Below are 26,745 nucleotides of genomic sequence, written 5' to 3'. Positions count from 1 at the left end.
GAAATAAATGCTTGTTTGTTACTGGAGTTAGGTGACTTGTTTAAAACTTTATAAAGGGAGGTGTTATGCAGCACCCTCTAGCTATACTAATGCAATAGATGGCACAATCATGTTAATAGATAAAGAAAATTCTAACAAACCTCTGGTTTGTTTACAGCAACTCCACGAAAGGGTCGATTTAAACTACCTTTGCAAATGATGAGTTCTTCTGAAAAAACTAATAATAACTCTTTAACTGAGGGTGGAATAAAGAATTTAAATCTAGAGCCTGCTGGAGCATGTATGTCTTCTGTGTCTGAATCTCTTAAAAGGAATAATTCTGCAGAAAAAGTAACTAACCTATATTTTTATGATCTTGCTAAAATTTATTTTAGAAATATGTGCATAATCAGTTCTTCACTATATAGAAAAGAATTTTGGATTATTTTCATAACATCGTTTAGTCCATACCAGTGTTGATATGGATACAAATCTAGCTTTGCAGGTCCATATTACTTTCTTTCTAAATCATTTTGCTGCCTCATTTTGCGTTACAGATTACGTTTCATCCAGCTGAAATTGAGGATTCATATAAACTTTAGACTCACTCGTTCCATGAGATTGACTAAATCTAATCATGTCTCCTGGAGAATGTTTTTGTTTTTTATTCATTCCATTCTCAAATTCCAGTACGGCACATTGGTAGTGACCTAGCTTTCTTTAGCTTTCTTGCACCAAAAGGATACCCGTAAATTACTAAAATATTGCTGACATTTATAAACATCATTGAAAAGATTACATTTTAGTATGCATATTCAAAATATTCCTGTCCTTTATCTCAGGATTGCCATCAAAATACAACACCAAACAATTTTTATAAAGAAGTTGTTAGTTGTTAGACAACTTATTTACAAGCGTTCCAATGTTGTAAGCACTTTAAACATAAATATGTGGGTACATCAAAAGAGATGTATGATCAGCTTCATAGAAATCCTGTTTTTATAAACATGCCTGTTTTATTTATCCCATTTATTTTTTAAATATTTTTGTTGTTGTTTATCCAACTGTTTTCAAAATCAGACATTTAATTTCTCAATTTTTTTTAAATCACACTACAAAATATGCTTAAAAAATAATATTGTCATCTAGACTTAGCTTTGCAAACCCAAGGCCAGTTCAAAAGTCCTTTTAAGCACTCTTGTTGACTTAATTGAACTTGGAATCAGGCCTTCAGTGAAGACATACAGGTGTCACTGGATAATTAATCTGAATACAGTGGATTCCACAGGTATACACATTTCCTTGAAGACTCTTTACTACTATTAAGATGTAAGATGAGAAGAATACATTGAATACATTGAAATGGTATTGTAGGATTCCAAAACATTTTTCCAGGTACAGCTGCACCTAAGAAGTTTGTGACTCTTAAGACATAGTACAGATTTATCAAAATTAGTTAATTATCTGTAAAACTTACTTTTTTTACTTAAAAGACATAATTCAGTAAGTTTAGGGGGGACAGGGTGGTGTACTGGACAATGCATTTTGTGAAACACAAATTAATTGCAAGTCAGGAATAAGAAATGAGGCAAGATGATTTGAAAACCTTTTTAAAACATATATGTTTTAAAATGAAAAGAGTTATGTTTTATTTGAAAATAATTTTTTTTAATAAGGAATAAAACATATTTTTCCATGCCAATATATTTTTGTAATTTCTTACTTTGTCTATAGCAAATGTCAGCTGAAGAAGTTTTGGAACTGATGCAAAGTGAGGCAGACAGTAAGACTGGCCAAAAACAAATGTTAGGTGAGCACTTTGGCAAATTTTGACAGTACTGTTTTTAAACTGTTCTATTTTCATATTGTTATGAAAGTGGCAAAATTAATTTTTAATACTAAATTCATGTTTTATTTAGATGAACTGTTAGATATTGTTCCTGATTCCCAACCACTAGAGAGAAAGTATAAGCCTCTGTAAGTATGACATGACAACTGTTAATGCATCTATTATGTAATGACTAGTTTTAAGAACATTACCTGTAAGTACTTCCATAAATATACTGATTAGATTCCTGTGTTGTGATTTGACAAGTGCTCGTAGTGAATTACAGAAAATTTAGATATCTAGTTCTTCCTAAACTATTTAGCAGTATTTTGGAACTATTAGCTAAAGGCTGTGCCATTTATTACACTTTTTGGGTTTCTTTCATTCCTACAATGCAACTTCTAGAAACAGTCATTCACAACCAAACCATTTCCAGACTGGATTTTAAAAACATGTTTACCAATTAAATCTTCTGTGTTTTAATAGTCATGAAAAGCAATGAGCTAACAAGTCAGGAATTTTTAGCAAGATCTAGTTATTTCAATTAAAGAACACATTGTTCATGCATTCTTTATTAGTATTAGTGATCCCTGTAGCAAATAGTAAAAATGTCCCTTGTCTTTGACTCTCATAAGAATGCATCAAGACTTAGCCACAAGCAAGTCTAATCATAGTCTTTGAATTTTTAAAATTGAAATAAAATAGACTGTTTGCTATATTTAATTTTTAGTTTAATGTGATGATTTTCCATTTTACTGTATCTTCCTTGTTATGTAATGGTAGTAGTGTTATGTAGTAGTGTTATTATTTCAAAAATATTTTTCTGACATATGTTTATTATAGTTACTTATAAATACCCAATTCTGTGTTTCAGTTTTAATACAATAGAATTATTTTTGTAGATTGCCTGGTATTTTGGAAATTTCTTCTGATGAAAATAAAACCTGGAATAAACGGGCATGTTCTGTGCCTGAGGCAATTATAACAAGCTGTGACAAACAGAAAACAAATACATCAGCAGGACATGCATCCCATCAAGGTGAAGCTTGATAAATATTTATTAATGGCAAATTATTTTTTGTACTCAATTTTTCCCACGTGTTTTTAACTTTCTTTTTTTATTTGCATTAGTTTCTATTCTTAGTGAAAGAGTTTCCAAACAAAGAGCTTTCTGTTCAATTTTTGAAAGTACATCTCCAAAATGTCGGAGTAGAAATATAGAAAAGAAGCAAAAAAGTGAAGCTAATAAAATGAAAGAGGAATACTGCAGAATGCAAACTGAGCAATCACTAACCACCCCTAAGCATTTGGAACAGAAAATACTATGTACAGAGGCAACAGATACTCGCCGTATACCTGAAATAACACCTTTTAAATCAATTCATCCAAAAAGAATGGCTGAAAAATCTTTGATGAATGTTGATTTAATGGAGTACAAAGATAAAAAAGGGACTACAAATCGCAAAAGTTCTGAGAAGGTAAGAGTTTTATCTTGGTTCGTCTGCCTTGGAGACAGGGAAGTTTTAGTTTACTTTCTATGTTACATTTTCACTATGTCAGTATTGCATATTTTAATTCTACTTATTTGCTCACCACTCAGCTTATAATCATGCAGGATCTTAGTGAACTTGTAAATGTTACCTTATACCATAATATGCCATTTAAAACACATTTCTTTCTGAAATATTTAGAAATGGGATCAAAATTTGGCCAAGTGAAAGGATTTAAAATCTTGTTCTTAATGTGAGTTTTAGGTCTTTTTTGGTTAATAAAAATTAATATAAATAACTGAGGGTCATATCCTGCAAACACTAGTAAGTAAGTACTAATTACTGTTATTTGTCCTACTTATAAGGGTGTTAAGATTCATAACTCCTGTATGAAAAGCTGTAGTTGGAAAATTTCTTTGAGAATTTCCTTTAGAAATTTTCTTACATTGCCCAAGTAACATACCTGTTGAACATACCTAATGGAAAGAATAGTTAATTCAAGCTTAGTGAATTTCTGGGATCTATAGGAGTCTGGGCTATCTGAATAAAGTCCTGTACCACAGCGGCAGCTTGGCCTTTCTATGAAGCAGACATCTGGGCAAAGTTAAAATGTTATAAATAAATTTTTTTGTTACAGAAAGCAAAATCCAAAGAAACAGCTGAAGCAGCAGAATCACTAATAAATACAATTAGTGACCGATACAAAAAAAGGAATGACAGCAATTGTGCAAGAAAAGTAACAGAATCTTTAGGTAACAACAGGTATGATGTTTTCTTTTTGTAGTGTAAGAGTGATGTCAGCTGTGACGGTTCAAAAATTATGCGAGGGGCAAGGATTTCTTGGAGTGATTTATTTTATTGGACCAACTGCATAGTTGGACAAGCTTTTGAATGCAAGACATCATCATTGAAGAAAGTCTTGCATTTGAAAGCTTGTCTAACTCTATCCCAACTGTGCAGTTGTTCCAATAAAAGAGGTCATCATAAGAAACCACATTTCTTGCTTTGCTTTATATATGTCTTAGTTATGACTTACTCCTAAGTTTGTGGGTGGTTCCCTTTGTGTCCTGTGCTAATTGATATTGGTTCAGTTCTGCCATTAAAAATAGAAAATACTAGAAGCTCTGTCCACATTAAAGGGAATTTGGTGGGATCAGAAAATATGACCAGTGAATCTTCTTCAGACAAACATACATGTGGATTCCATGCTTGCTGCGCATATTCCCCTTACACAAAAGATCAAAAACCGGCTGTGACCATTAGAGCTGCATACACATCTTGCACATTCTTGTGCTCCCCCTCCTGAGGTCATAAGTGTAGACCATCCCTAATAGCTACTTATTTCCTTATTACCATTTGTGGCAGTGAGACAGAACAACGTCTGTATTCTCTTAGCTGATCCTATCTTACCCAGTTTTATTGCTGTTAATATTTTTGTTTATGTTTTTTTCTCTCTTCTATAATTTTGATGTTAGCTGGCTGGAAAAAATAACTAGGTAAAGTTAAAACGATTCAGCTGTCATAATACCTGGGTGATCAGCCACGTCTGCCATGTTTTCTGAATGATTGATACAAGGATATAGCTATCTTAGTGTCACGCTCCTAGGTGCACCCAAAAATCCCAGTTGGCCCTACACTGTACCTTTTAGATATTCAAATATAGTTGTTGTGCACTTCTGAAAAATTTACTACATATGCTTGGAAGTTGCTTAGAAAACTTTGAAAATGAAACCTTTCTGCCTTGCTGAATGATATGGAATAATCCTGAAAAAAATTGAGATTGATTGGAATTGATTTATACTTGTGCAGTTTGTTTGCAAAATCCATTTTATAAAGTGCTGAAATTTTAAAATATATTTTTGTTATGTTACACGTGCTAACTTGGCCACATGTTAACTTTGATTCTATTTTAGCAAATATTAATAACCAGACCACACTTTTTATTAACAAATATTTCTTCATGCTACCAAGTTGTTCTTTTATGTTAGTAGTATACTGAATATGTTTTTGCAGTACATTTTATGATTTTTTTTTAGATCATTAAATAAGTCCGGATTCAGTGCCAATAAGGTATGTTTATATTTTGTTGAAGTACCTGAAAATGTCATCTGAAAAATTGATACGTTGTAGTAAAGTAGAGCAACATCTTGTTTTTCATTGCACTTTTAATACTTGAAATATCCCATAGTCCTGCAGGGTTGACAAGAAGCTCCTGGTGTCCAAAGGGCTCCAGATCTGCTCCGCAGCCTTCTAGCAGAATTAGGAGGCTAGATGCAGGGAACCTGCTGGAGAGCTCTCCTCTCGAACTCTGACGGTTGAGCGCCCAGGAACAGTGCTCATTATCTGTCCACCGCGCTCCTCCTTCCTTCCCCTTACAAGTGAAGGGTGAGAAGCAGGGCACTATGAGATATGGTGGATCCAAAGACACTCTTTCTGCCCCCGTTGCATTACAGTTCACCGTCCACATTTAGTTCCATAGAGAAGTTGCTATTTCATCCAGTAGTGTTATAGGGGGCATGCACATCTGTTCACTTGAATTTTGTATTGCTAGAAAGGTCTAATATAGCAATACAAATGTTACATTTGTCATACCCTTAGTTAACTGATTTATTTCCCATATTTATACTGAAAAACATGCTTTTTACTGATGACTAAATAAGCTCCACATAACTCCTATTTTCTTCATAGGAAATAATTCAAAATAGAAGTTATAGAAACCTGAAAACTGCTACTACTCTTAATAAGAATGCAGGATATGTGTAAGTATTTAGTACTTCTGTTTGGAAATGTCAGTTATCTAGCCTTGAATATTCATCAATTCAGCAAAGGTTGTTTTTTTTTTTAAATCTTATAACAGGGATGATGTCTACAATTTCAACACAAGTGGATTTGATGAACCTACAATAAAGCTTGGAGTAAGATTACAACTATAATTAGGATTAAAGGAACAGAATACAAAGGAACTCTGTTAATAGAAAATCGTATTTCTATTTGAAAATTACAACATGGCCCAGAATAAGATAAACATTTTGGATGCATCCAGACGAGCATGGCCATGCAGTATGTAGTGCTGCAAACATGTGTGCAGCGCCACATACTGCACAGTCAGGTATTCTTGGTGCTGCAAGGGCGCACTGCCAAAACCTGAGGGGTTTTTTGTGGGTTTTATTGACCCCTGGATACTCAGTGGGATCTTCTGTTGATCTGCCGTTATAAAAATTATTAGAAGAATCATTTTTAAATAGTTTTAAAACAAATAAAGATCTTATTTAAAGGACTGTATAACAGAACCTTCTTGTTCCAATTAGTCAACTAAAAAAAGAAAGAGAAAGAATGTGGTTGAGACAGCTGGTCTTGTTAGTGCATTGTTCTGTTTAACCAAACAAATTTTTTATTTTGATTTTATAATTGTAAAACTAAATTCTAGAATGTATTAGGTATACAGTAAAGTTTTCACAAGTACCTAAGTAATTTTGGAAGCCAAACCACAGTTTCTAAAGGGATTTTAGATGTTTTGAAAATCTGTGCAACTTGCATTCCAAAGCACCTGATTTTTAAGGATGTTTAGACAACTAAAGATGTAAATGGAAGATTTTCAAGTATGCCTGAGTATATGTCCTGATGCAAATAAATACCTTTGAAAATCTGAGGCAATGATTTGAAAATTTCTAAGATATAAAATTAACTATTTTAACTTAATTGAAAGCTAGAATATCTGGGTAAAAAGGCATATACTTGTTCTTTGTCTGAATTACTAATGTATAAAATATAAATGTACATTGGTACTTTTTCTCATTTGTTTGTTTTACCTTTTTAGATCCAAGAAGTACATGTCACCAAACTGAAAGCTAGTACAAACCCAGCAAAAAAACTGTAAGCATATTACATTGTTTTTCATGTATGGGAAATGCAATAGAGGAAAATAATATGGAAATATTCATTATGACCACTCTCTCTTAGAGATAGTCGTAATGAATATTTTAATTTGCTTTCATCAGCCTTCCTCTATGCAAGTCCACATGGCATATTCAAGTCCTCCAGATATGGTGAAGAAAACCATCTTGTAGTTTTCCTTCCCCAGGAAATAACTTCATAATTTCTTTTTTTTTTTCTTCAGTAGGTAAAACAGGTCTAATGCTTTTTAGGCTACATGTTGGTTTTACTCCTTTTCTTTTGGCAAATTTGCCTATAGCTTTTCTGTTTTAATCAGGTTATCTAGGTTAGTGCATGTTGTTTTTCTTTATGAAGATTGCTTTGTTTTTTCCTCATAAGACACTTTGTTGGGAGGCAGCCTAATGGCTGTTTTGTACTGTCCTCTCATTAATTGTGTTCACTCCCCAAGAAAACAGACTATTTATTGGGTGCCCCTTATTGCTTAAAACTTGGAAGCTAGTATATTATCTGTAAAGGAGAAGGAGGTCTCTAGACTTACCAAAATTATCATCTCTGGAATGTGTGCATTGATTCCCCTCCCACACGCTTATATACCATAAGTAGTAGGGTGTAAACAATCTAGTTAGGTATTTTCAACTTTAATTCTCTTTTAGGAATCCTGATGAAAAAAGAACTGTCATTGAAAAAAAAGAAGGAAAAAAAGTAAGCTCTTTAAACTCCGGGAAAATTGATTGCAGAGACCAAAAATTAATATTTTAAATAACCATAAATACAAAGGATTCTGAAGACTCTAAGACTTAGGCTTTTTAGCTCAAATTGCCTATTTCCCCCCCTTTCAAAGGTACCAATATTATTTAAGTAAGAATTATATTACAAATAAAAGACACAAATTACTTCTAAACACTCCTTTATCATAGGCTAGAAATAATCAAAACAAGAAGCATCTGTTCAGTGACACAGACACAGAATACAGAGGTGATGACAGCAAGACAGACATTAGTTGGCTACAAGAGTCCAGTAGAAAGCATAAACCTCAGCTAACAGACTATAGCAGAAATCAGAACCTAAAGAAACCAAAAAGGGTAGAAACAAGTAAGAAACTTTGATGTACAGATTTGCAGAATGACCTTGCATTATAATGAATTTGCAAAATTTTAATTATATTTGCCATAGATAATGTGCATTATATTTCAATATATATCGTGTTCTTCTCTTAACTTCCAACACATTTCACATTTGCTAGGCCTATGCCTTTATGAAACCGATTTTTGAAAAGTGCTTAATTTAGACCAGAAAAAAAAACTTTAGAAAAATCTTATTACTATCAAAATAAGCTGTAGACTATTTATGGATTCAATAAATCAATAGATGAATATGATACCTTCTTCAAACTAATGTAGTTGGTTAGAATTGCAGATATTATGGCAGTTTTTTCAACTTTTTTGTTTTAACAGCAGAAGTAGTCCCTGAAGCTGCAGATCTGATGGATATCTCTAAAGAGGAAAAAACAAAGAACAAAAAGGTAAAAATGCAACTTGAATTAATACACATTGAAATATGTGTTTCATTATGTAATTCTTAAGTGGGCTAAAATTTTTTTAATCATCTCTATTAATTTGCTGAAGCTTCTACAAAGTTATTTCAAAATTAGTCTCTAAATGTGGTTTAAACTGTTTTACCAGTAGAGCCAATTAAAATGTTGGATATGGTAGGTCTTACTCCCTGATAACACTAGCTAAGAGTTGCAATACACTAGAGACTTCTGCTGCTTTTCTAGTCTCTTCTTTTATATTTCTCAAAACACCTACCAGAAGTCTGTTAACCTTCACTTACCACTGCGTGCATTTTCATCTGTTTCATTGGAAATCCGCACTATTTTTAGCTTGTACAAAATTGTGAATATAAGCTAGTCCTCTCACCAGGAGAATGAGGAAAGCAGTCTTTAATCATTGGAATTAACTGTTGGCTTATTAACCTGCCAAGTTTTGTCTGAGCCAGGGTTAGACTAACATTAAATATTACTTGCTGTATTCACCCCAGGTGTTAGTATGCTAAAGTCAGTTGAGCCACATTACAAATAATGTAATTTATCTTTGTCATGCAGCAAAGATATTTTTACTTTCCAATCATTTTATTTTTCAGTGCTTTGTTCCTAGTATGTAAAGTGTTTTACCTTGCTACCCTACTCATACTTCTTGTAGTTGAACGTTATTGTAAAGTTGAAGATTTTATTTTTTTCCAAAGGTACCTGCTTGTAAAAAAACAAGTACAAAGATTGATGAGAACAGAAAACAAACGGTCAAACCAGAAAGGCCTCGAAGAGCAGCATTATCCAAAAAAAGTTACAAAGATCTCTCAAATTCAGAGTCAGAGAGTGAAGAGGAAGCTTTAGAGTACCCTGTTAAACTAAAAATGCAGGTAAACTGCAATATTGTTCTCCTAAAGACCCATTGTTCTCCTAAAGACCCATTTCTGCAGCTTCCCCTTAAGGCTTGGTACCCTGTATTAAAAAAAAAAAAAAAAAAAAAACCCTCTGATTTTAAAGATGTTCCAAATGCTGAGTTGCCTAACTTACATTCTCTGAGATGAATTTTTGGAAGCCTTCATGCTTTCCTTAGACAACAGATAGAATTGTGGGTTATCAGCTGCTCTCGAAATCATGCCCTACCTTTTCTTCACTATCTCACTTCAACAGACTTTTGAGGTGCTGACAAACATGGGAAAAACAAAAAACCAACACTTTACTGAAAGAGGAATCCTGCCAGTTTGACCTGGCTCCCTGTATAGCTTACACAGTTCAGCAGGGCTTTTTGGCGATTCAGTCAATCAGCTATTAGATAAAAACACCAAAAAGCCCTGCTGAAGTGTATGAGCTATACAGATGCTGGGCGGGCTGGGTCAAACTGACATAATTTCTCTTCAGGTACACATTGCATTTGGCATGGTGGTGCTCTGAGTTGAAAGTAAAGCGCTATGTTTTGGATTTTTTTCCCCCACGCTTGTAAGCAGCCTTGGTTTACACTTCCCCTTAGTAAACAGAAAGAAGGCACTGAGCCTTCAGATTAGGGCCCCCTTAGTAAGCAGAAAGAAGACAGAGGCCTGCAGATTAGGACCCACAATATCTGCCTGCATAGTTGTATTGTGTTATAGATTTATAACACCTATCACTATGCACAGGTATTCAGTAAGTGACACAATAAACTCCAAAACAGTTTGAACCGGAGTTCACTACTCCAGGATGCAGCATCGACACATGTGCCTGGGACAGCAGTACTTTGAGCTAGGGCGGAGCACCTCCTGACTGGCAGGGGCACAAAGTGTTGAGGTGGTAGTGTTGGGTTGTGGAGGGCCTGGCTGGGGCACAAGAGTGCTGAGAGTATGCAGCCATGTGGCTAGGCACTTTAGCACCCTTGTGCCCCAGCCTCCCTATCCCCAACAGTACTATCTTACGGTGGAGTGAATGAATTTACTATGCCCTAATACCGGCGCACGTGTAGACTGTGACACTTTACTGCAGAGCTAATTAGTCAACTCCACAGTAAAGCGCATGTGTGCATGCTCCCCGTGGGTGCGTTTACACAAGATGTTTCATCTCTGTAGCTCGTTGCCACTGTGCAGCAGTTGCTAAAAATAGCAGTGTGGTATTGGGACTGCACAGTAATGTTGGTTAAGCAAGTACTAAATGACTGCACAGTAACAACTGCTCAGTCTGCTGCACATGTAGATGCACCCAGTGTGTTGAAATGTAATCCTTATATATATTTTTTTACCTCCAGAAAGAACATGAAAATGGACAAAGCAAAACAGTCAAGCAAAAGAAGGCCACTGGCTCTACAGATTCAGAAAAGGAAGTAACAAGAAAACAACAGATTATCAAAAATAAATCAAAAGATCTTGCAAGACAGAGAAAAAAAAAAGGATCACCAGTGCCATCAACTGAAAGTCCAGCTTCTATTGAAACAGTGAGAGGTGTGTATTATTCATATGTTTGCTTTTAGCATTTACAGATCCAATGTTCCTACCACACCAAAGTTCTTTTCAACCACCTCTTGACTTGAGACAGAGCATCTTTCTGGCCTTTTGCAGGAAACTGCTCAAATATACTACTTTTTAGATTTCATAAATAATCCTAAATAATTTTGTCCCATTGCACATCAGCAACCTGTTGGATTTTCAGTTTAATCCTTTTTTGACATCCTATCTGTCTGTTTGGGGTCATAAGTAGTTGTTTTGGTAGATCTTTAGAGTGATCCAAAACTCATAGATTACAGGGTTAATTACAGTGCCCTTTAGGAGTCACCTAGCTGATTTCAGGATTGCTAAAATTATCCACCTAGTAGAGACCACGTGGTCGTTTTGGTCTTTGTCCTCTAAAAGTCTTGTTCTCTTTAGGAGGGGGGGCAGACTGTTCATCAATATTCTTATTCTGAGATTTGTAGGGTTGCTATCTGGACTTCTGTTCATGTACTCATCTTCCACTGTTCCTTGTAGCTGCCTTCCAGATCAGACCCTGACGTCTGTAGAATTACTCTGTAATCACTTTTCAAGTGAGACTACTGTGGGGGTTGGCAGTGTTTTTGCCCAGAGTGCCAAAAACACCTGCAGCCTTGACTTGTAATATGTTGGCATGCCGGGGCGGATGATAGGGGAACTGTGCAGGGTCCGATCCTTGTTGTGGCAGTGCAGCGCTGGCCCCTTCCCTGAGGTGTGCATGCCAAGCAAAACACCTTTATATGCCACACTCTGGCACATGTGCTAGGGGTTGCCTACCCCTGCTCTACTGCCTCCTGCCCAGGCTACCCAATACCCTCAATTAAGTGTTTTATTCTCTAGGTCAGGGGTTGTCAATCAGGGGTACAAGTACCCCTGGGGGTACTTAAAAAGACCCTAGGGGGTAAGCACGGGTGGGCGGGGACAGAGCATGTGGGACAGGGACAGAGCAGTGGGGGAGGGCAGCGGCACCCCTCTGCAAGCCACACAGGCACCGCCCAGCCGAATGGACTCTGGGGGGAGGGAGCTTGCACATGGCAACTGCCAGCACTACAGACCACCCCACGCTGTTGCTGCTCTGTGTGTGGCCATCCCCGTCCCCCCAGCTCCGCATCCAGCTGCACTCCACCCCTTCCCCCCTGCTCCGCATCTGGCCGCCAGGGGTACACTTATTAAAAAAGGTTGAAAACCCCTGCTCTAGGTTCTGAGAAACTGTCAGAGGAGGCACTCATCCAAAAGCACATTGCCATGGAAGGATCAACATCATCTCTTCAGGACCCAACACCAGAAAAGGACTCTTTAGATGCTGTGAAACTGATGTCCATTAATGTGCTGCACGCAACAAAAAAGAATGATCAACATACATCTGTAAACCAGTCTCCTGAAAATACTGTGAGAAACTCTATGTTTGAAAATGAAAGTTTTTCACCAGGATTAAGTCCAGTCTCTTTGGTAAGAATTTAAAAGTTATGATTTACAGTTAATACACTTGGGTTGTCCATTTTTAATCAGTGTCCTGATTAGGGTACCTGTTTAATCAAACAGTGAACCAAGCTGCTCTAATTAAGAATATTCACTTTTTGGAGAAGTTAATCAGAACTTACTGATATAAATAATAACATTGTCTGCAAGTCCCAAACAAAATTTAAGGCTGCCTTCAGCTGCCTTCTGAATATATGCATAGCAAGATGTCATGAAGAGTTTTAATCCCAAAATATACAAAGGAACTTTAGGCTCCAGAGTGAAATTTACAAATCCAGGTCAGGAGCTTAAGTTTTTTCTGTGCAGTGGATATAGATAACTAGGCCTGGGATTCACAACAGCTAGCATGCTGAACAAGGAGATGCTAGAGCAAGCCAATACAAACTGCTGAAGGGAAGTGTATATGATATATAATTGTTTATTTTTTAAACTGAAATGCCTTTTTTCAATAATGATTTATTATATATTAATGTTCAGTCCAGCCTGACTTCAGTAACCAAAGACAAAACTGTCACAAGTAGAAAAGTCATAGAGGTTTCTGTACCTGATGTAGAACTGAGCGATATTAATGAAGCAATCCAGGTTGAAAATTACCTTTCTGGCAAACTCGCCATTGAAGAAATGAAAGATCTCACCAAAAATATCATGCAAAGTAAAAGAGAGGTATGGTATCTGTCATCTACCCCTTCTGAAAAGCTGTGGCTTTCCATGTTTTGTTATTTTTACATGTAATCAAGACATTAGGAAATAATGCATATCTGTTGCTTTTTGATATCAACATTAGAGGCTATTTACCTGTAATAGTGCCTACAAATTTTATTTTCCTTTCTTAAAAATGTTTGGGATGTAATTAAGTTAGAAATGAGACAGCTAGGAAAGAATTCTGTACCAAGACCATTTAATTCCTATCTTCAAGAAGAATATGTAATATCTCTTTCCCTTTGGTTTTTTGATCTTGATATTTTTATAAAATAAAAATCAGTTTTCACAGATGGAAAAATTCTTTTGCTTCTGCTTACAAGTTTTTAAAATAGAAAGTGGTTTCTTATCATTCATTGTAGCCTTAATGCGCTACTACTTAGTATAGTTACTGATACAAATATTGGTAAGTAAGCATTAAAATTTTCCCCTATAAGCCAGGATACTTGTATAAACCTTGTATACACAAACTAATTTATTTATTGTTACTTCATATTTTCATATTTCTTATTTTTAAAAAAATTGAAATGGAAATTCTTGAAATTGAAGATGTTGAAGATCTAAATAGGCTCCCTATCTTACAGGTAAAACGATTATTTTTCTTTTAGGAATCCTTATCTCCGTCTCAGTTAACCACATCTAGTGGAGACAGAGAACAGTCATGGCATAAAGACCCTGTAGGTCACATACATGAATCTGGTATGTAAATTTCATTTATGAAAAAGCACTCATCTTAATAATTGTCAATAGGCAATGAAAATATTTTCTTAAATATATAAATATGGCCTCAGTCTTCACAACCTCCACTTCTTGATTTGTTTTCTCACTTGTACCCAATTAATTACTTTCCTAAAATGAGTATATCTTTGTTATTGACAAGGCATTCCTGTTGGAAGTAATGCTTATTTACTCATACTGTAGAAGGACCAGTTAGCAATGAGTTTAAGCATCCCTTTGCCTGCATAGTTTGGCAAGTTAATAGCTGACCTTCAACTAAAAGGAGGAGGGGGGATTTGGTAGCACTCCCAGGATTTCAGGACTAGATTATATGAATGTTAATTTATTAGCAAGGAACAATGTTGCCCCAATGGGATTGGAAGGACTAGCAAGCATACACTTTTGAGACTTGTATCCGCTGTACTTTGTTACCACTTCATTTGCATAGTTATAAATGTTTGCTGATAGCACATGACTATTTGCAAATGCAATACTCAGATTCCAGTATGATTCTGGAAGTGGTAGAGGAAAGGCGCATGCTCCCAGAATATGGGAATATACTGTTTTTGGTGTTTAGAAAAATCTGTCAGACTGTCATTGCTCCACACAAAATCATACAGAAAATAAATTATTCAGTGCCTCTTTCTAAGTAACTTAAAATAGAATGCATTTTTGTCATGCTTACAGGACCTTCCATACATTCCAATCTCAAACGAATGTATTGCAATGACATAGAAAGTGATTCTGATGAAATGTTGGAAATGAGGAAAGAAGAGGATGAAAAACGAAAGAGAAAAATAAAGTTACTCCCTAAAAAATTATTCAAAGCAGATGAAGATATTGCCAGTAGTAGAGGTTAGCAAGAGCTCAAGTTGCCCTTTAAATATCATCATACAAGAAGTACAAACCAGAAACATATTAATAAAGATCGTATTGCAACTCTAGAGTAAATCCACAGGTTCCTTTCATAAACTCAATTTATTGCAGATATGTAAGAAATCAGACTCCGCTGTTTTGTTTTGTTTTCTGAGATACCAATGGAAAGTGCTCAGGAAGATTTTCTCTCCTTACCTAGTAACGTAAATGTTCAAGGAATACTGTATACTGCTTATCTTTCAGATGAGTGAGAAAGCATAATTTTTCTGGTCAGTGAAAATATTTTCACAGAAGTAAAGCTTTAAACCCAATATTTTTCTCAAATTGAATGTTGGCTATTTATATTTTGTATACTTAAATGATCAGGTTAAGAGTTGAATAAAGTGTTTTCTGACAGTTTCTTCCGTTAATAAAATAGGAACAAGTTCTCGCTGACTGTTTTCTGCTCTATTGCAAAGCAAGGAGACCAAAAATTCTGATTCAGTAGAATCAAAAGATTAATAACTGTCTCTCATTCCTGTGTGTATGCTTTCCCACAACCAGTTCCTTGGTGTGAGTCAAGGCTGGACTTAGAGAGGAGGACTAAATGGAAGGAAAACAAACAACAAAAAACTTAAGATTTCACAATGCACATCAGTATAGTATAGTGCACTGGTGTCCTGGCAAGAAAGGTGTGCACAATAACTGCAGATCTTACTGAAAAAAGTAGAGTTAGTTTTGGGAGTGCTTGTGATCAAGCCCAAGGACACAGCTTTTCTTACAGGGTGCTGCACTATTAATGAGTCTCATGCCAAAGAACATTAGGGATACATCATTGAAGGTCCTTACCCTTGAATTCTGTCAACTTCAGTTAATGAAACTACCTTGCTTCTCCTTTTCTGTATGTTCTCTGTTGTTTCCATGTTTTCCATTTTCTTTTCTTCTTACCTTCTTTCACCTCTCCTGAAGAAGAAAAGGTCAAATTAATAGGAGAGAGAGCTGGATCATGGTCTTCAGCAGGAGGATTCAAAGAAAATTAAAGTGAGAGAAGAGTACATTCCAAACATTGGCTCATGGCACTTTTTGCCTGTTTGATTCTACCAAGTGAATTCTTAATGCAGTCTTCAAGGACACATTCCTTTTCCAGTGTAGGGAAAAAGTGGGCTGCAGATAACACACTGACTGGCAAGGGTGTGCAAAGCAGGCTGTATTTGATTCAGATTCAGCTCAAATCAGGGGACAGTGATTCGATTCGTTGATCCAGTTCCCTGTCCTGATTCGATTCAGCCAAATCCAAATCTGAAGATTCGATGCTGATTCACAGAATCAGCAATTTGGCCATAGACACAGCTTTACATTTTTTTTTTACATACCTCCAGGTACTCAGGCATGGCTCATGAATGCTGAAATAGTGGGGCAGATGCAGCATCTTGTGGGGGGGAGGGAAGGGGTACATGCTTGGCAGCAGACGCAGAAGTGGACCAGAAGTACTTCCAGTCCACTTCTGGGTCCAGTGCCAAGCACGCAGGGGACTCCCCTCCACCTCGCCATGCCCTCCTGGCTCAGCAATTGGCTATGTGGGGACCCTAGGTGCCCCTGCCCCCAGCTCCAGGAGGCACCAGTCGCCTGGGTGGGGGGAGGGTCCCACACATGCTCCGTGGCAGACCTGGAAGTGAACTGGAAGTGCTTCTGGTCCACTTCTGGGTCCATCGCCGAGCACGCGGGGGACCCGCCCCTGCACTCCCATGAGACACTCCATCCACCCCACCATCTCAGCGTTCACAAGCTGCCTGGTACCTTGAGGTATGTAGAAAAAACATTTAAAGCTGTGTCCATGTCCAAATCATTGTATCTTTCACAATAGATTTGGAGGGTTCCGACTGGCGGAGAGATCAAAGGGTCTCATGATTTGATTCAGAGATTCGGTCACCTAATCGGGCCAAATCAGTGACTGAGGCTTCACACAGCCCTACTGACTGGCAAGGAATCTGTTCATTTTCTACCTGAAGTTACCAGATGTTGTTGTTGTACTGTAGAACAGAGGGCAGATTTCATGCAAGATGCAGTCACAGCTCTCAAATGAAAAAAATGTTGATTATGCTTACTGGTATATTTTAAAGATTTTTCATATCCTTTGGTATTAATGTATTGTGCAAATTCATGTATGTTTGGGCCATATCCTGAAGTCTTTGTGTCACTAAAATCCTTCTGACATAAAATGTCTCCCAAGGCATCCATCAATTTTTAGGGTCTAGTTTTGCAACTTTAATCATTCACTGATATGCCAGATTGTTTAATATCATGTTTTGGGACAAATTTTTGAAAAGTCTTAAACTGGCCAACATTTTATATATACAACTTTTTCAAGTGTTGATGTAATGTTATATTGATATTTAAAATAGGGTTAAATATCTGAAGCCCCTGAACAAGGCCTTGTGTTAAGTACACACATACTTGAAAGACCGATTGAGATGTTCCAGAAATTATGTATATCTAAGTACCATATTTAACAACTGAAGGTTTATAATCTCTGATAAATAATATGAAAAATATTTCATGTCTAAAAAGTAGACAGATACCAAATTAAAAAAGCAGAAAGGGGGTAGTAAAATAAAGCAGGATTGGTAGATACCTTTTTATATTCCTACTTCTGTAATGTGGCATACTGACTTCTGAATCATGGCAGATTAATCTTTAATGTTTTTCAGTGACTGAAAGCATATCTACTGTATCTATAAATGACTTGTTTACTACGGATGGTGAGGCCTGGGAACCTGGGTGTTCAAGTGTAGGGATATATCAGAAGCTCCATAAAGAATTTACTAGGAAAATTCAGGTAAGCCAGTTTTCACGTGTGTGTATATATAGATACTCTAGTTTAGGTAGAGACACCATTAAAAGAACTGCCTTATATAAGATTATATGTAGAAAGACTAGAATAAAAGAATGTAATGGTCACCAAGTTAGGAGTTTGGAAATGCTACAGTTAAGGTTGCCTATTCAAACTTCATATAACTTCCATATTCATTATGATATATATATTTAATTAGATGAGCTAAGAGTGTAGTGGTAATATACAGCCAGAAAAAGAGGCTCAGGCACATTTTGCCAGTGGTTTACACAGATATTTACTGACAGCAGAGAAATGCTGAGCTGCAGAATCCTGAGTTCCACTCCTAATTCTGCAGGGGAGCATGTTCTGACATTTTACAGACCTTTCTCTGTCTGTCCCATAACCTATTTCCTTCCAGCCTATACCTGTGTCTCCCCAGTTCTTGTTATTTAGCTTGTCCGTATTCTCTTTTTTCATTTCCACTTATTCCCTGACTCCTATCGCTCCCCTTTTTAGTCGAGTCAGATTGCTTCTTTCTCTACAGAGCCTAGGCTACAGGCAAGAGGATTATCGGAAAAAAAGGACAGTCTACCTGCTCTACTGTTGGGCTCAGCAGCCCTGACATGCAACTGTTGGAAAAAGAATCTGCTTGGCCCTTGTCATTCTGTGGAGGCAAAGTATTTGAAGAATTTAGCTGCCAACCTCTAATAAATTTAATCTGAGCAGGTGCTAACTGCAATGTTCAGCAGTCTATAGTCTATCCCTAACATCAGGGTGACCATCCTAGCCAAATCTCAAGTCACTGCTCTGAAGTTTATGGGCACTACAAATTATTAAAGTTGCTGGCCAGTGTTAAGAAATGCATTTTCCCAGACACTGCACTCAAAAATGGGAGGAGAATTCTTGCTGGGCAGTCTGTATGGAAAATTTCAACCCAAACAATTGAAATGTGGGGAAATTTTAAACAGGATCTTACAAAGGAAAGTGTTAAATATAACTTAAACATAAGTTTTGCTTACCACCTCTGCCTCTGACAAAAGCAAAGTTATGTGTTCCATAATTTGATAGTTTATAAGCGAGAGCTATGCTGTTCATTGATGCTGTAAAGTAAGATTTTCCTGCCAAGTGCCAAATTTCAAGAGTTGATGGATGAAGGTTTTTAACAGAATATATCCAGTCTTTCAGGTCTCATAAGACCTGGCAGATTGCAGATTTTGGCACTACAGACAGCTAATTAATCAGTAATCAGTGCAGTAGAAAAGATAACTTGCAGGTGTTTCTAAGTAAGCAGACTAAGCAATGATCATTACGCAGGTGAGCTTTCAACCTTCTGCAGCAGCGTATACTTCACTGTGTTTAAACCTTTAGGTGCTGCAGCACAGCACATGGAGATTAATTGAGCTTTTGGTGAAAGTAAATTATCTATATGATTGTAGGCCAGCCAGTCAAATGGATTTTATGTTCCATCTCCTGAGGTATAAGCTTATTTTTTTTCATTCAGTAAAATATTTAGAGTGTAGGATTCTGTCAGCCAGACTGATTAAAATGAAGTACCTAAGTTGATTCAAACGGATAACTGTTAAACCAAAAAAATACATTTGCAGTTGCGAAACAGGTAACTACATTCACAAACAAGTATCCTACATGTGCAGTTTCCATGTTTGTTCACAGCGCATATTTGAATTCAAAATTAAAACATTTGTCCATTGTAACCTGTAGTCTCATTGCTAATTAATTACAACTGCTTGCATTTAATAATTTTTTTCTCACTTCTCATTAAAGTGAAAATTAACTTGAAAATAAGTAGACTGTAAGTAACCCTAAAACACATCCTTCTAGAGCCGCTCAAGAAGAATGGACCATTTTAACAAGCAGTCATTAAAAACTGCTCAGCAGCATTTGACAACAATGACTTACGAGCTGCATGAATGCAGGTCTGTAGCAGGTTACTTATTTTACAAAACATATTTGTATTTACAGGTTGTTTTTATTTATAGTTTATTTCTGTTTTGATAGGATCAAACAGCTGGACAAATTTCATGTTGCTATCATGGAGGAGCTTGAGAGTTTTGAAAAAGATTCTCGCTCTTTGAAAAATATGGAGAAAGAATTTTTGGTTTGTATTTAAACAATTTCATTAAAAAACTATTTTAAAAAGAACTGATATTTTGTCCTTTAATTGTGGAAGATCAGTTCTGGCTCAAAGGTGTGTTTTGCAGCTAGTTCTTAAAAAAAAACAAAAAACCGAACAACTAAAGATGAACTCTAAATCTCCCTGGGACTTAACTTTAAATTAAAAGAAATTAACAATTATATTTAAGATACTTTGACTTGAATCTTCTTGGTCCTGGCCATCCCTATGCACTTAGAATTTCTCAGTCCCCATTACAGATTTTCTGCTTCTTTGCATTGATGCGATGTATCCTAAGGCAAGTCACCTGGCCTCAGTAGTCCTCATTTAACTCAGACCTGAATTTTTGCCTAGTATCAAAATGGTACATTAACCTATTGGGTTTGATGGGTCAGCTAATAGATTTAATTTAAATTTCATGTTTTGGCCTTCCCGTTTTTAAATTGAGTTTAAAGCGAACAAGAAAACCAGTTTGGTCTCATTTTAACCACACTTAAATATTTGCAGTGTCTGATTGTTGTAGAAAAGATGTGTGACGCTTTAATTTCTGGAAAGTAAATGTTAAATTTGCAGCTTGAGTTAGAATGAGCTCTTTAAATATCGGACCTTGCCCCACTGAGCCTTATTTTTTTTTTTAAACACCTGCGGATAATCTGGGGTGTTGTCTTGTGTTGTATCAGGGTTGACTGCAGTTTTGCGAAGAGGTTAGACAGTAGATTTGGATAGGTTGGTTTAGAATCATTGAAAACTATGGTTGGAAGGAACCTCAGGTCATCTAGTCCAACACCTTGTTCAAATCAGGACCAGCTAGATCATTGCATAGGGATGATCCTGCCTCAGGCAGGGGTTTTGACTAAATAATACCTCAAGGTCCCTTCTGGCCCTGCTTCTCTATGACTCTATCACATGGGCTATGGTAGAATGCCTGCCCCTTCTAAATCTGTCATTCTAGCTTATTTTGACACTGAATATTACTATTAAAAATAAACCTGCATTGTGCTAATTTCTTAGTTGTTCAGTTTTGTTTTTATATTTCTTTTTAGAGTTTTTGGAAAAAGCAGGCAAATACTTTTAGTGTATACAAGAGAAATGAGCAACAGAGGTTAGTAGATTTTATTTTTGTTGGTATGAGACTCGGATTTGATCCATCACTTTACTATTTGCTTAGAGTGTGCTTTGGGCCAAATAAAACAGGGACAAAAGTCTTGCTCATCTGTGTAAATAGTGAAATCAGTGGATGAAGAGTTCTGTATACCTGAAATGTGCTAGCATTTTGGTTATCCTCCTGGGTTTTCGCCCTAATTCCACTGGGATATTACAATAACAACAGGAATAAGAATGCTTATTAAATAACACATGAGAATTTAGAAAAAGGGTGTATTTAGATTGGTGTGGACTCTTCATGTTTAGCTGAGATGTTTAATTCACTTCTTACTTTATTAGGATTCAGATTCTTAAAACTTCATTTGAGAAGAATATCTACCAAAGTGTTGAGTATGAGGAAAATATCTTAACTTCTGAGGTATGACAGTTTCCCTGTTCTTCTGGTTTTTGTTTTCTTGCTTATTTTTTCTATCACCAAATGTTGGTATTGAGTTCCTGATATAGATATTCCTTATAGGAAAAGTCTTTACCTCCACTGTACTATTAAGGTCCCTAGATACTTTTGATAAATTTTCAATGTCACAAGTACTCCTTAACATATACAGATATATGTTATATCTTAATACCTCTATTTTGTATCTAAAATAAATAACAGAATTGCTTGTGCTGTAGAACATGGACAACTTTTCTTGTACCTCAGGCACTCTTATTTTACCATTAACAAGTCTATCAATGACAAGTCTGATCTTAAACTAAAATCAAATGCATAAATGTCTCTGAAGATTTGCTGTCAGTCTTGATGGAAAAATAAACAAATGGTATAGATACCTCTATATTTTTATAGATGCATCTAATGAAAGAAGATATGAAAGGTCTTCAAGAGAAGCTCCTTAAGGAAATGGTAAATGAAGCTATTTTGTACGGATTGCTAATTACTTACTCTTTGCATTTTACTAAAGGAACTTAACAGTTTGTTTGCACATTGACTTCTTAAGTTGAAGCTGCAATTTTTAATATGCTGTTATTGTTTGTTTGAAATAAAATGAAAATAATTACAAATATTATTAAAATATCTTAAACCATATTCTTTTATTAATTTTTACTTAGAATTCATTAAATGATGTAAATAAATGTATTCCTATAGTTCTCTGCTTATGTAGTGACTCCCGCATGAGTTTTATTATGGCTCATATTAGAACAAATAGGAAAAGCAATGCATACATGTTGTGAGATTTGGATCTGGATGCTGTGATACTTTTTTAAAAGTTTTCTTTAAAGTATTGATAAATATAATATGTTTCTACCACAGCAAGAAGAGGAGCTATTTAATGTTCGCAGAGGATTGCAGACCCTGTTTTTGTCAGAAGAAAGAAAATTCTAATGTCAAATTTAAATACTTTAACAATATATTGTTATATTCAGATTAGTTATCAGTAATGTGAAGTTTGACAATCATTCAGCAAAAGCAAACCACTGCTATGAAATCTCTTTTTTTCTTTAAAGATTGTAATTTTATGTGGATAAACTCTATTCTGTCACGAGCATTTGAGGTTTCTTTTGATTACCATAGTAAGATGTAATATGTAAATTTTGGATTTTTAAAGAAGTGCTATTTTTAAAGGATCTCCACATAAGATGCAAGGGATGTTTAACAATAAAGGATCATTTTTAAAAGATGTATTTATTCATGGATGTAGAAAAGTGGCCATTCCCAACTGACATGAAAAGGTCATGTTTATGTCATGACACCCTGTAGTGCATTGTGTCCAGTCAGGTGCAGAATATGACTGCAAATTATTTTAGCACATTAAAAGGAGATCAGAAAGGCATTTCTGGAAGTCGCATCCTATTTAACCCTGCTATTAGCTTTCAGTAGAAGTTTGTTGTAGACTAAAATCATTTGTAAAATGTGCGTGTTTTTACCTTATTTTGCAAATATGTATTAAAATTTCCATGACACACACTTTTGGGTCTTTTCTTTCATCTTCACAAAACAGGCATTAACAAAAGGTGTATACATTGTGGTACAAGTTTAAGACTATTTTTTACTTAATAACACAAAATCTGTTGGCGTGCTGACATTTCCTGTATGTGTAGATGGATAGCTTTCCTTTGCATTTCAGTTATATTGTATTGCCACATGTTCTAGAAACCTTAGGGGAAAAGTCTTTATCAAGACTTCTTAATGGATTATGGATTTATTGAGTAACAAGGATGTTCTCTTCCGTGCCATGCAGCCAGTCTTCTCACCTCCAGATTTTCATATTCCCTTTCTTTCCACAGTCTTGCAACAAATGGATCTTCTAATTCTTCTCTTTCTGAAACAAAACCCAAGTAAACTGTATATTGTGGCTGTAGTACTGTCAGTAGCTTTTTAGGGAAATGAAGTTAAACATTTTCTAGATTGCCAAAAAAATTATTAATATAGGGAATCATTCATAAAATAAGCCTGCCTTAGAGGTCCTTCCTTCCTTCTGAGGAATTTTATCGATAAATATCCAACTCTGAGCTAACTCTTAGTTTTCTGTAGCTCTTTTTTTGCAGTCTGTTTTCCTTCAGCTTTATCTCAGATCTTGTACTTTGATCACTTTGCCTTCACAATGACACATTTCCTCTTTGTCATTACCTCATCATCCTCCAACTTTTTTGCCCTTCCTACTTTCCCTTTTCATTCCTAACACTGCTGCTCCTTTCTGACATGTAGCTTTTACTTTAAGCTGTACTCTATGTTCTTATCTCTGCTTCTACTACTCTACAGCTTTTTAACCTCAAGCATTTGCTCTTTTTCATTACCATATTCCTAGACCCCTGCTGTTGTGTTATGCTATTACTGTATTGTCAGTCTAAACACCGTCTTCCTTTTATTTTTTTATTTTTTTTAAGTTAGACATGCTTCACTTTGATTAGATTCTTATTCCTTCCAACCCAGAAAGCTCTTCTGTCAAGGATGGTGTTGCTTTTTCAAAAACTATTTTTCTCACTTTCCAGTTGAAATTCTGACTCTGTCTTCCTTCTCGTTTATCATATTCCACTTTCTTATTGTCATAATCATAGTCCACAGTACAGCCTACTCCTAAATCTCTGATTTGTCCATTGTCACCCCTCGCAGTAACCATGGAACCTCACAATGCAGTTTTTCATAAAAACTTCTTTCCAGTGAAGAACTGACTTTAAGGTAAGATTTATAGTACACCTTTTTGAAGTGCAGGGATGCTGATACACAAGGCATGGAGGCTGGCTGGAGCACGCTCCAGCGACTTGATTAATAGAGTCTGTTCGGACACACTGTAATTACAGTGTGTCAGAACAGCATCCTGGCACATGTACAAGCACCCACTGAGATTATACTATTTGAATAATTACTTTATAATGACCTTTCCTCTGATCTACCTATGTATTATTGGGTCACTGTGTTTGCTGAACCTTCACTGGATTTATTACAGGATTGTGTGTTTTAGCTTATGGTCCTTGCTTTATACTAAGTGGGAAGTTCTAAAATTGGTATTGATTTTGAATTGGTTTTTATTTAATTCACCCAGTTTCAGTTAATTTTGCATTGGTGAGCACATCAAGAAACATCATCTTAATTGAAGTGCTTATCCTCATTACTGCTACTGAACTGTATTTATTGACTTACTCGTGCTAATTTTTCTTCTTTCGAGTAGAAATACAAATTAGTTAACTATGGGTCTGGTCCTGTAAAGGTACTAAGTACTTTTGTCTCCCACAAATAGCACAAGTTGAGGCGGCTCAGCACCCTAGAGGATATGACTGCATTTGTAACACTGAGCCTCTGATATCTGAATATTCCTGTTAATGACAACTAAAAATGAATACGACTGATGTGTTCTTTTCTTAGTGGTGGTTTGACTGGAGACGTTCTTTCCGCAGAATCCAAACACTGAGGTTATTGTGTTTAACATAAGGTGTGTATAATTAGAGATTTTATAAATCACTTGCACATTGTGAGTGAAAATAAGAGCAGTTCACCCTAGAACTGGTTTTTCCCCTAGATTAAATGTAGTAGTGTGTAATGGATTCATCAAGTGCTTCAATTTAAAAAAATGTTCAATCTGTTATTTAAAAAATTGTGCGCAGGGTAAAGTTGTTGCAACTAATATTTGTCTGTTCTATAGGTTGGGCTAAAGTCATCTCACTCGCTGACTTCCACAAGGAGTGGCGTACATAGGCAGTAAAAGATTTGGCCCATAAATTCTAACTTTTTCAGTAAGGTCGTCTTCAGACAAGTTAATTGGGCCCATAATTTTGATATCCAGTGTCTCTTTCAAAAATGTTAAATCATGATAATTGTCAAGCTAATCTCTCTTAAATGGCATCTTTTTTTATTGTATTTAAAGTGTGGTTTGGCATGCCAGGTAGTCATCACTAGGGGTATCTACTCAACTGTGAGGTTTATAATGCAGAACACAGGAGTAATATATATTTCCCCACACTCCTTTGTGCTCTGGCTCACCCTGCTTCCCATCCCAGCAAACAACTCCGTCTCTGCCCCTGACCTGGAGCAGCCACCTAAACAAATTAAAAGGCAGTTTGGTTCTTGTGCCTGTTCAGTTCTGTGCTGTTCTGCTGAGGCTGTTAAAAAAAAATAGCCAGATTATGGTAGAGATGAAGGGGATTTTTCTCCATAAGGAAACTGGGCTAAAGCCACCATGGACTAAATCCACAAAGGGCCTTCGGCACGTAAATCCAATATTTAGGTGCCACTGAGATACTCCATGGTCCTCCTGCCTACCCTTCACGATCATCAGAACCTAGGGACATTGGGACAAGTTCCCAATGCACCTACATTCCTATGGCTGGCATGTCCAATACCACCCAAGTCCTCACACCACCAAGCTGCTTCACCGACTAGAAAAAGGAAAACTGTTTGGAGGTCATTCAGTTAATTCTGAAACATAGTTTGTGGGTGTCAAGATAGCCTAAAGAATTTTGGTTGACTCTTAGTTAGAGAAGTTCTGAGCAAGGGATAAGTCCACTCACGGGTTCTCTTCGAAATAATATGTGCTTTCTTGTCATCTCCACTAGATGGACCTTGTGGAACGGTACATGCCAAAATGTTTACCACAACTCGAAATCTGTGTATAACCCATGAAGCTTCTGTGGCATACCATAAGGTTCATTAATTTTTTGCTTTCAGATTAGACAACAAGTGTTTCTTTGTCTGCTGGTTTTACTTCCTTACCCATGAATGCTCAATCATTATATTCTTTGTCAAAAATCAGACAATTAAATTGTTTGTTAATACTTACAAAAATATGTTGAAAGACGGTGATGGTATTGACCCCCTTAAGGAGGTTAGCACATTCTAAAATTACGTATTTAAATGTGCAGATCTTTGGATCAAGCCGTTGTAGTGGTGCAAGGACTCAGACTTACATATATGTAACCAAAATGTAAAGATTCTGCAAAATTAAATCTAGGTGGGTGTTAAGCTGAACTCTTTAGCAGGTGCTTAGCTATGCTGTGGGCCCCATTTCTGCAAAGGTCCAGATGCTGATGGCATCCATTATAGCTAGCAATGGTTTCTATTGTATATCCTCTCAATGTATGGCATGCATTCATAATTCCCATTCCTGTGAATGAGAACTCATTGTGTACAGTTACCACAGTACAATGAATAACCTGCTCTGGACTTCTGTGGTGAAGGAGCAACAGGAGATGGCTCAGTCCACCTCTGTTAGTAGCCCAGCCTGAAAAAAGAACTTTAAAAGCACCGTGCTCA

The 26,745-nt window shown here is 36.2% G+C and overlaps 1 protein-coding gene across 2 annotated transcripts in view; it reads left to right on the top strand.

Moving 5' to 3' along the window:
- SYCP2 (synaptonemal complex protein 2) overlaps nucleotides 1–22,956 on the top strand; it is a 45,621-nt gene extending 22,665 nt beyond the window's left edge. For both annotated transcript variants that reach the window (XM_090064616.1, XM_090064617.1), the window contains 26 exons: nucleotides 158–330; nucleotides 1,714–1,789; nucleotides 1,899–1,956; nucleotides 2,710–2,846; nucleotides 2,939–3,285; nucleotides 3,935–4,059; nucleotides 5,334–5,367; nucleotides 5,986–6,056; nucleotides 6,155–6,212; nucleotides 7,115–7,170; nucleotides 7,845–7,893; nucleotides 8,109–8,283; nucleotides 8,646–8,713; nucleotides 9,436–9,609; nucleotides 10,968–11,160; nucleotides 12,383–12,633; nucleotides 13,141–13,326; nucleotides 13,971–14,061; nucleotides 14,767–14,934; nucleotides 17,643–17,770; nucleotides 19,607–19,701; nucleotides 19,784–19,883; nucleotides 20,942–21,000; nucleotides 21,342–21,420; nucleotides 21,847–21,903; nucleotides 22,312–22,956. In XM_090064616.1, coding sequence (XP_089920742.1) covers nucleotides 158–330; nucleotides 1,714–1,789; nucleotides 1,899–1,956; nucleotides 2,710–2,846; nucleotides 2,939–3,285; nucleotides 3,935–4,059; nucleotides 5,334–5,367; nucleotides 5,986–6,056; nucleotides 6,155–6,212; nucleotides 7,115–7,170; nucleotides 7,845–7,893; nucleotides 8,109–8,283; nucleotides 8,646–8,713; nucleotides 9,436–9,609; nucleotides 10,968–11,160; nucleotides 12,383–12,633; nucleotides 13,141–13,326; nucleotides 13,971–14,061; nucleotides 14,767–14,934; nucleotides 17,643–17,770; nucleotides 19,607–19,701; nucleotides 19,784–19,883; nucleotides 20,942–21,000; nucleotides 21,342–21,420; nucleotides 21,847–21,903; nucleotides 22,312–22,383 — 3,080 coding nt within the window. In that variant the 3' untranslated portion in view covers nucleotides 22,384–22,956. The remainder of the gene's footprint in view (nucleotides 1–157; nucleotides 331–1,713; nucleotides 1,790–1,898; nucleotides 1,957–2,709; nucleotides 2,847–2,938; nucleotides 3,286–3,934; nucleotides 4,060–5,333; nucleotides 5,368–5,985; nucleotides 6,057–6,154; nucleotides 6,213–7,114; nucleotides 7,171–7,844; nucleotides 7,894–8,108; nucleotides 8,284–8,645; nucleotides 8,714–9,435; nucleotides 9,610–10,967; nucleotides 11,161–12,382; nucleotides 12,634–13,140; nucleotides 13,327–13,970; nucleotides 14,062–14,766; nucleotides 14,935–17,642; nucleotides 17,771–19,606; nucleotides 19,702–19,783; nucleotides 19,884–20,941; nucleotides 21,001–21,341; nucleotides 21,421–21,846; nucleotides 21,904–22,311) is intronic.
- The last annotated feature ends 3,789 nt before the right edge of the window (nucleotides 22,957–26,745 follow it).

Source organism: Crocodylus siamensis, chromosome 10, assembly GCF_052110815.1.
Source record: "Crocodylus siamensis isolate JL-2025a chromosome 10, ASM5211081v1, whole genome shotgun sequence".
NCBI lineage: Eukaryota > Metazoa > Chordata > Crocodylia > Crocodylidae > Crocodylus > Crocodylus siamensis.
The sequence above is the reverse complement of the archived record's forward strand: the minus strand, read 5'-3'. Positions and strand labels throughout refer to the sequence as shown.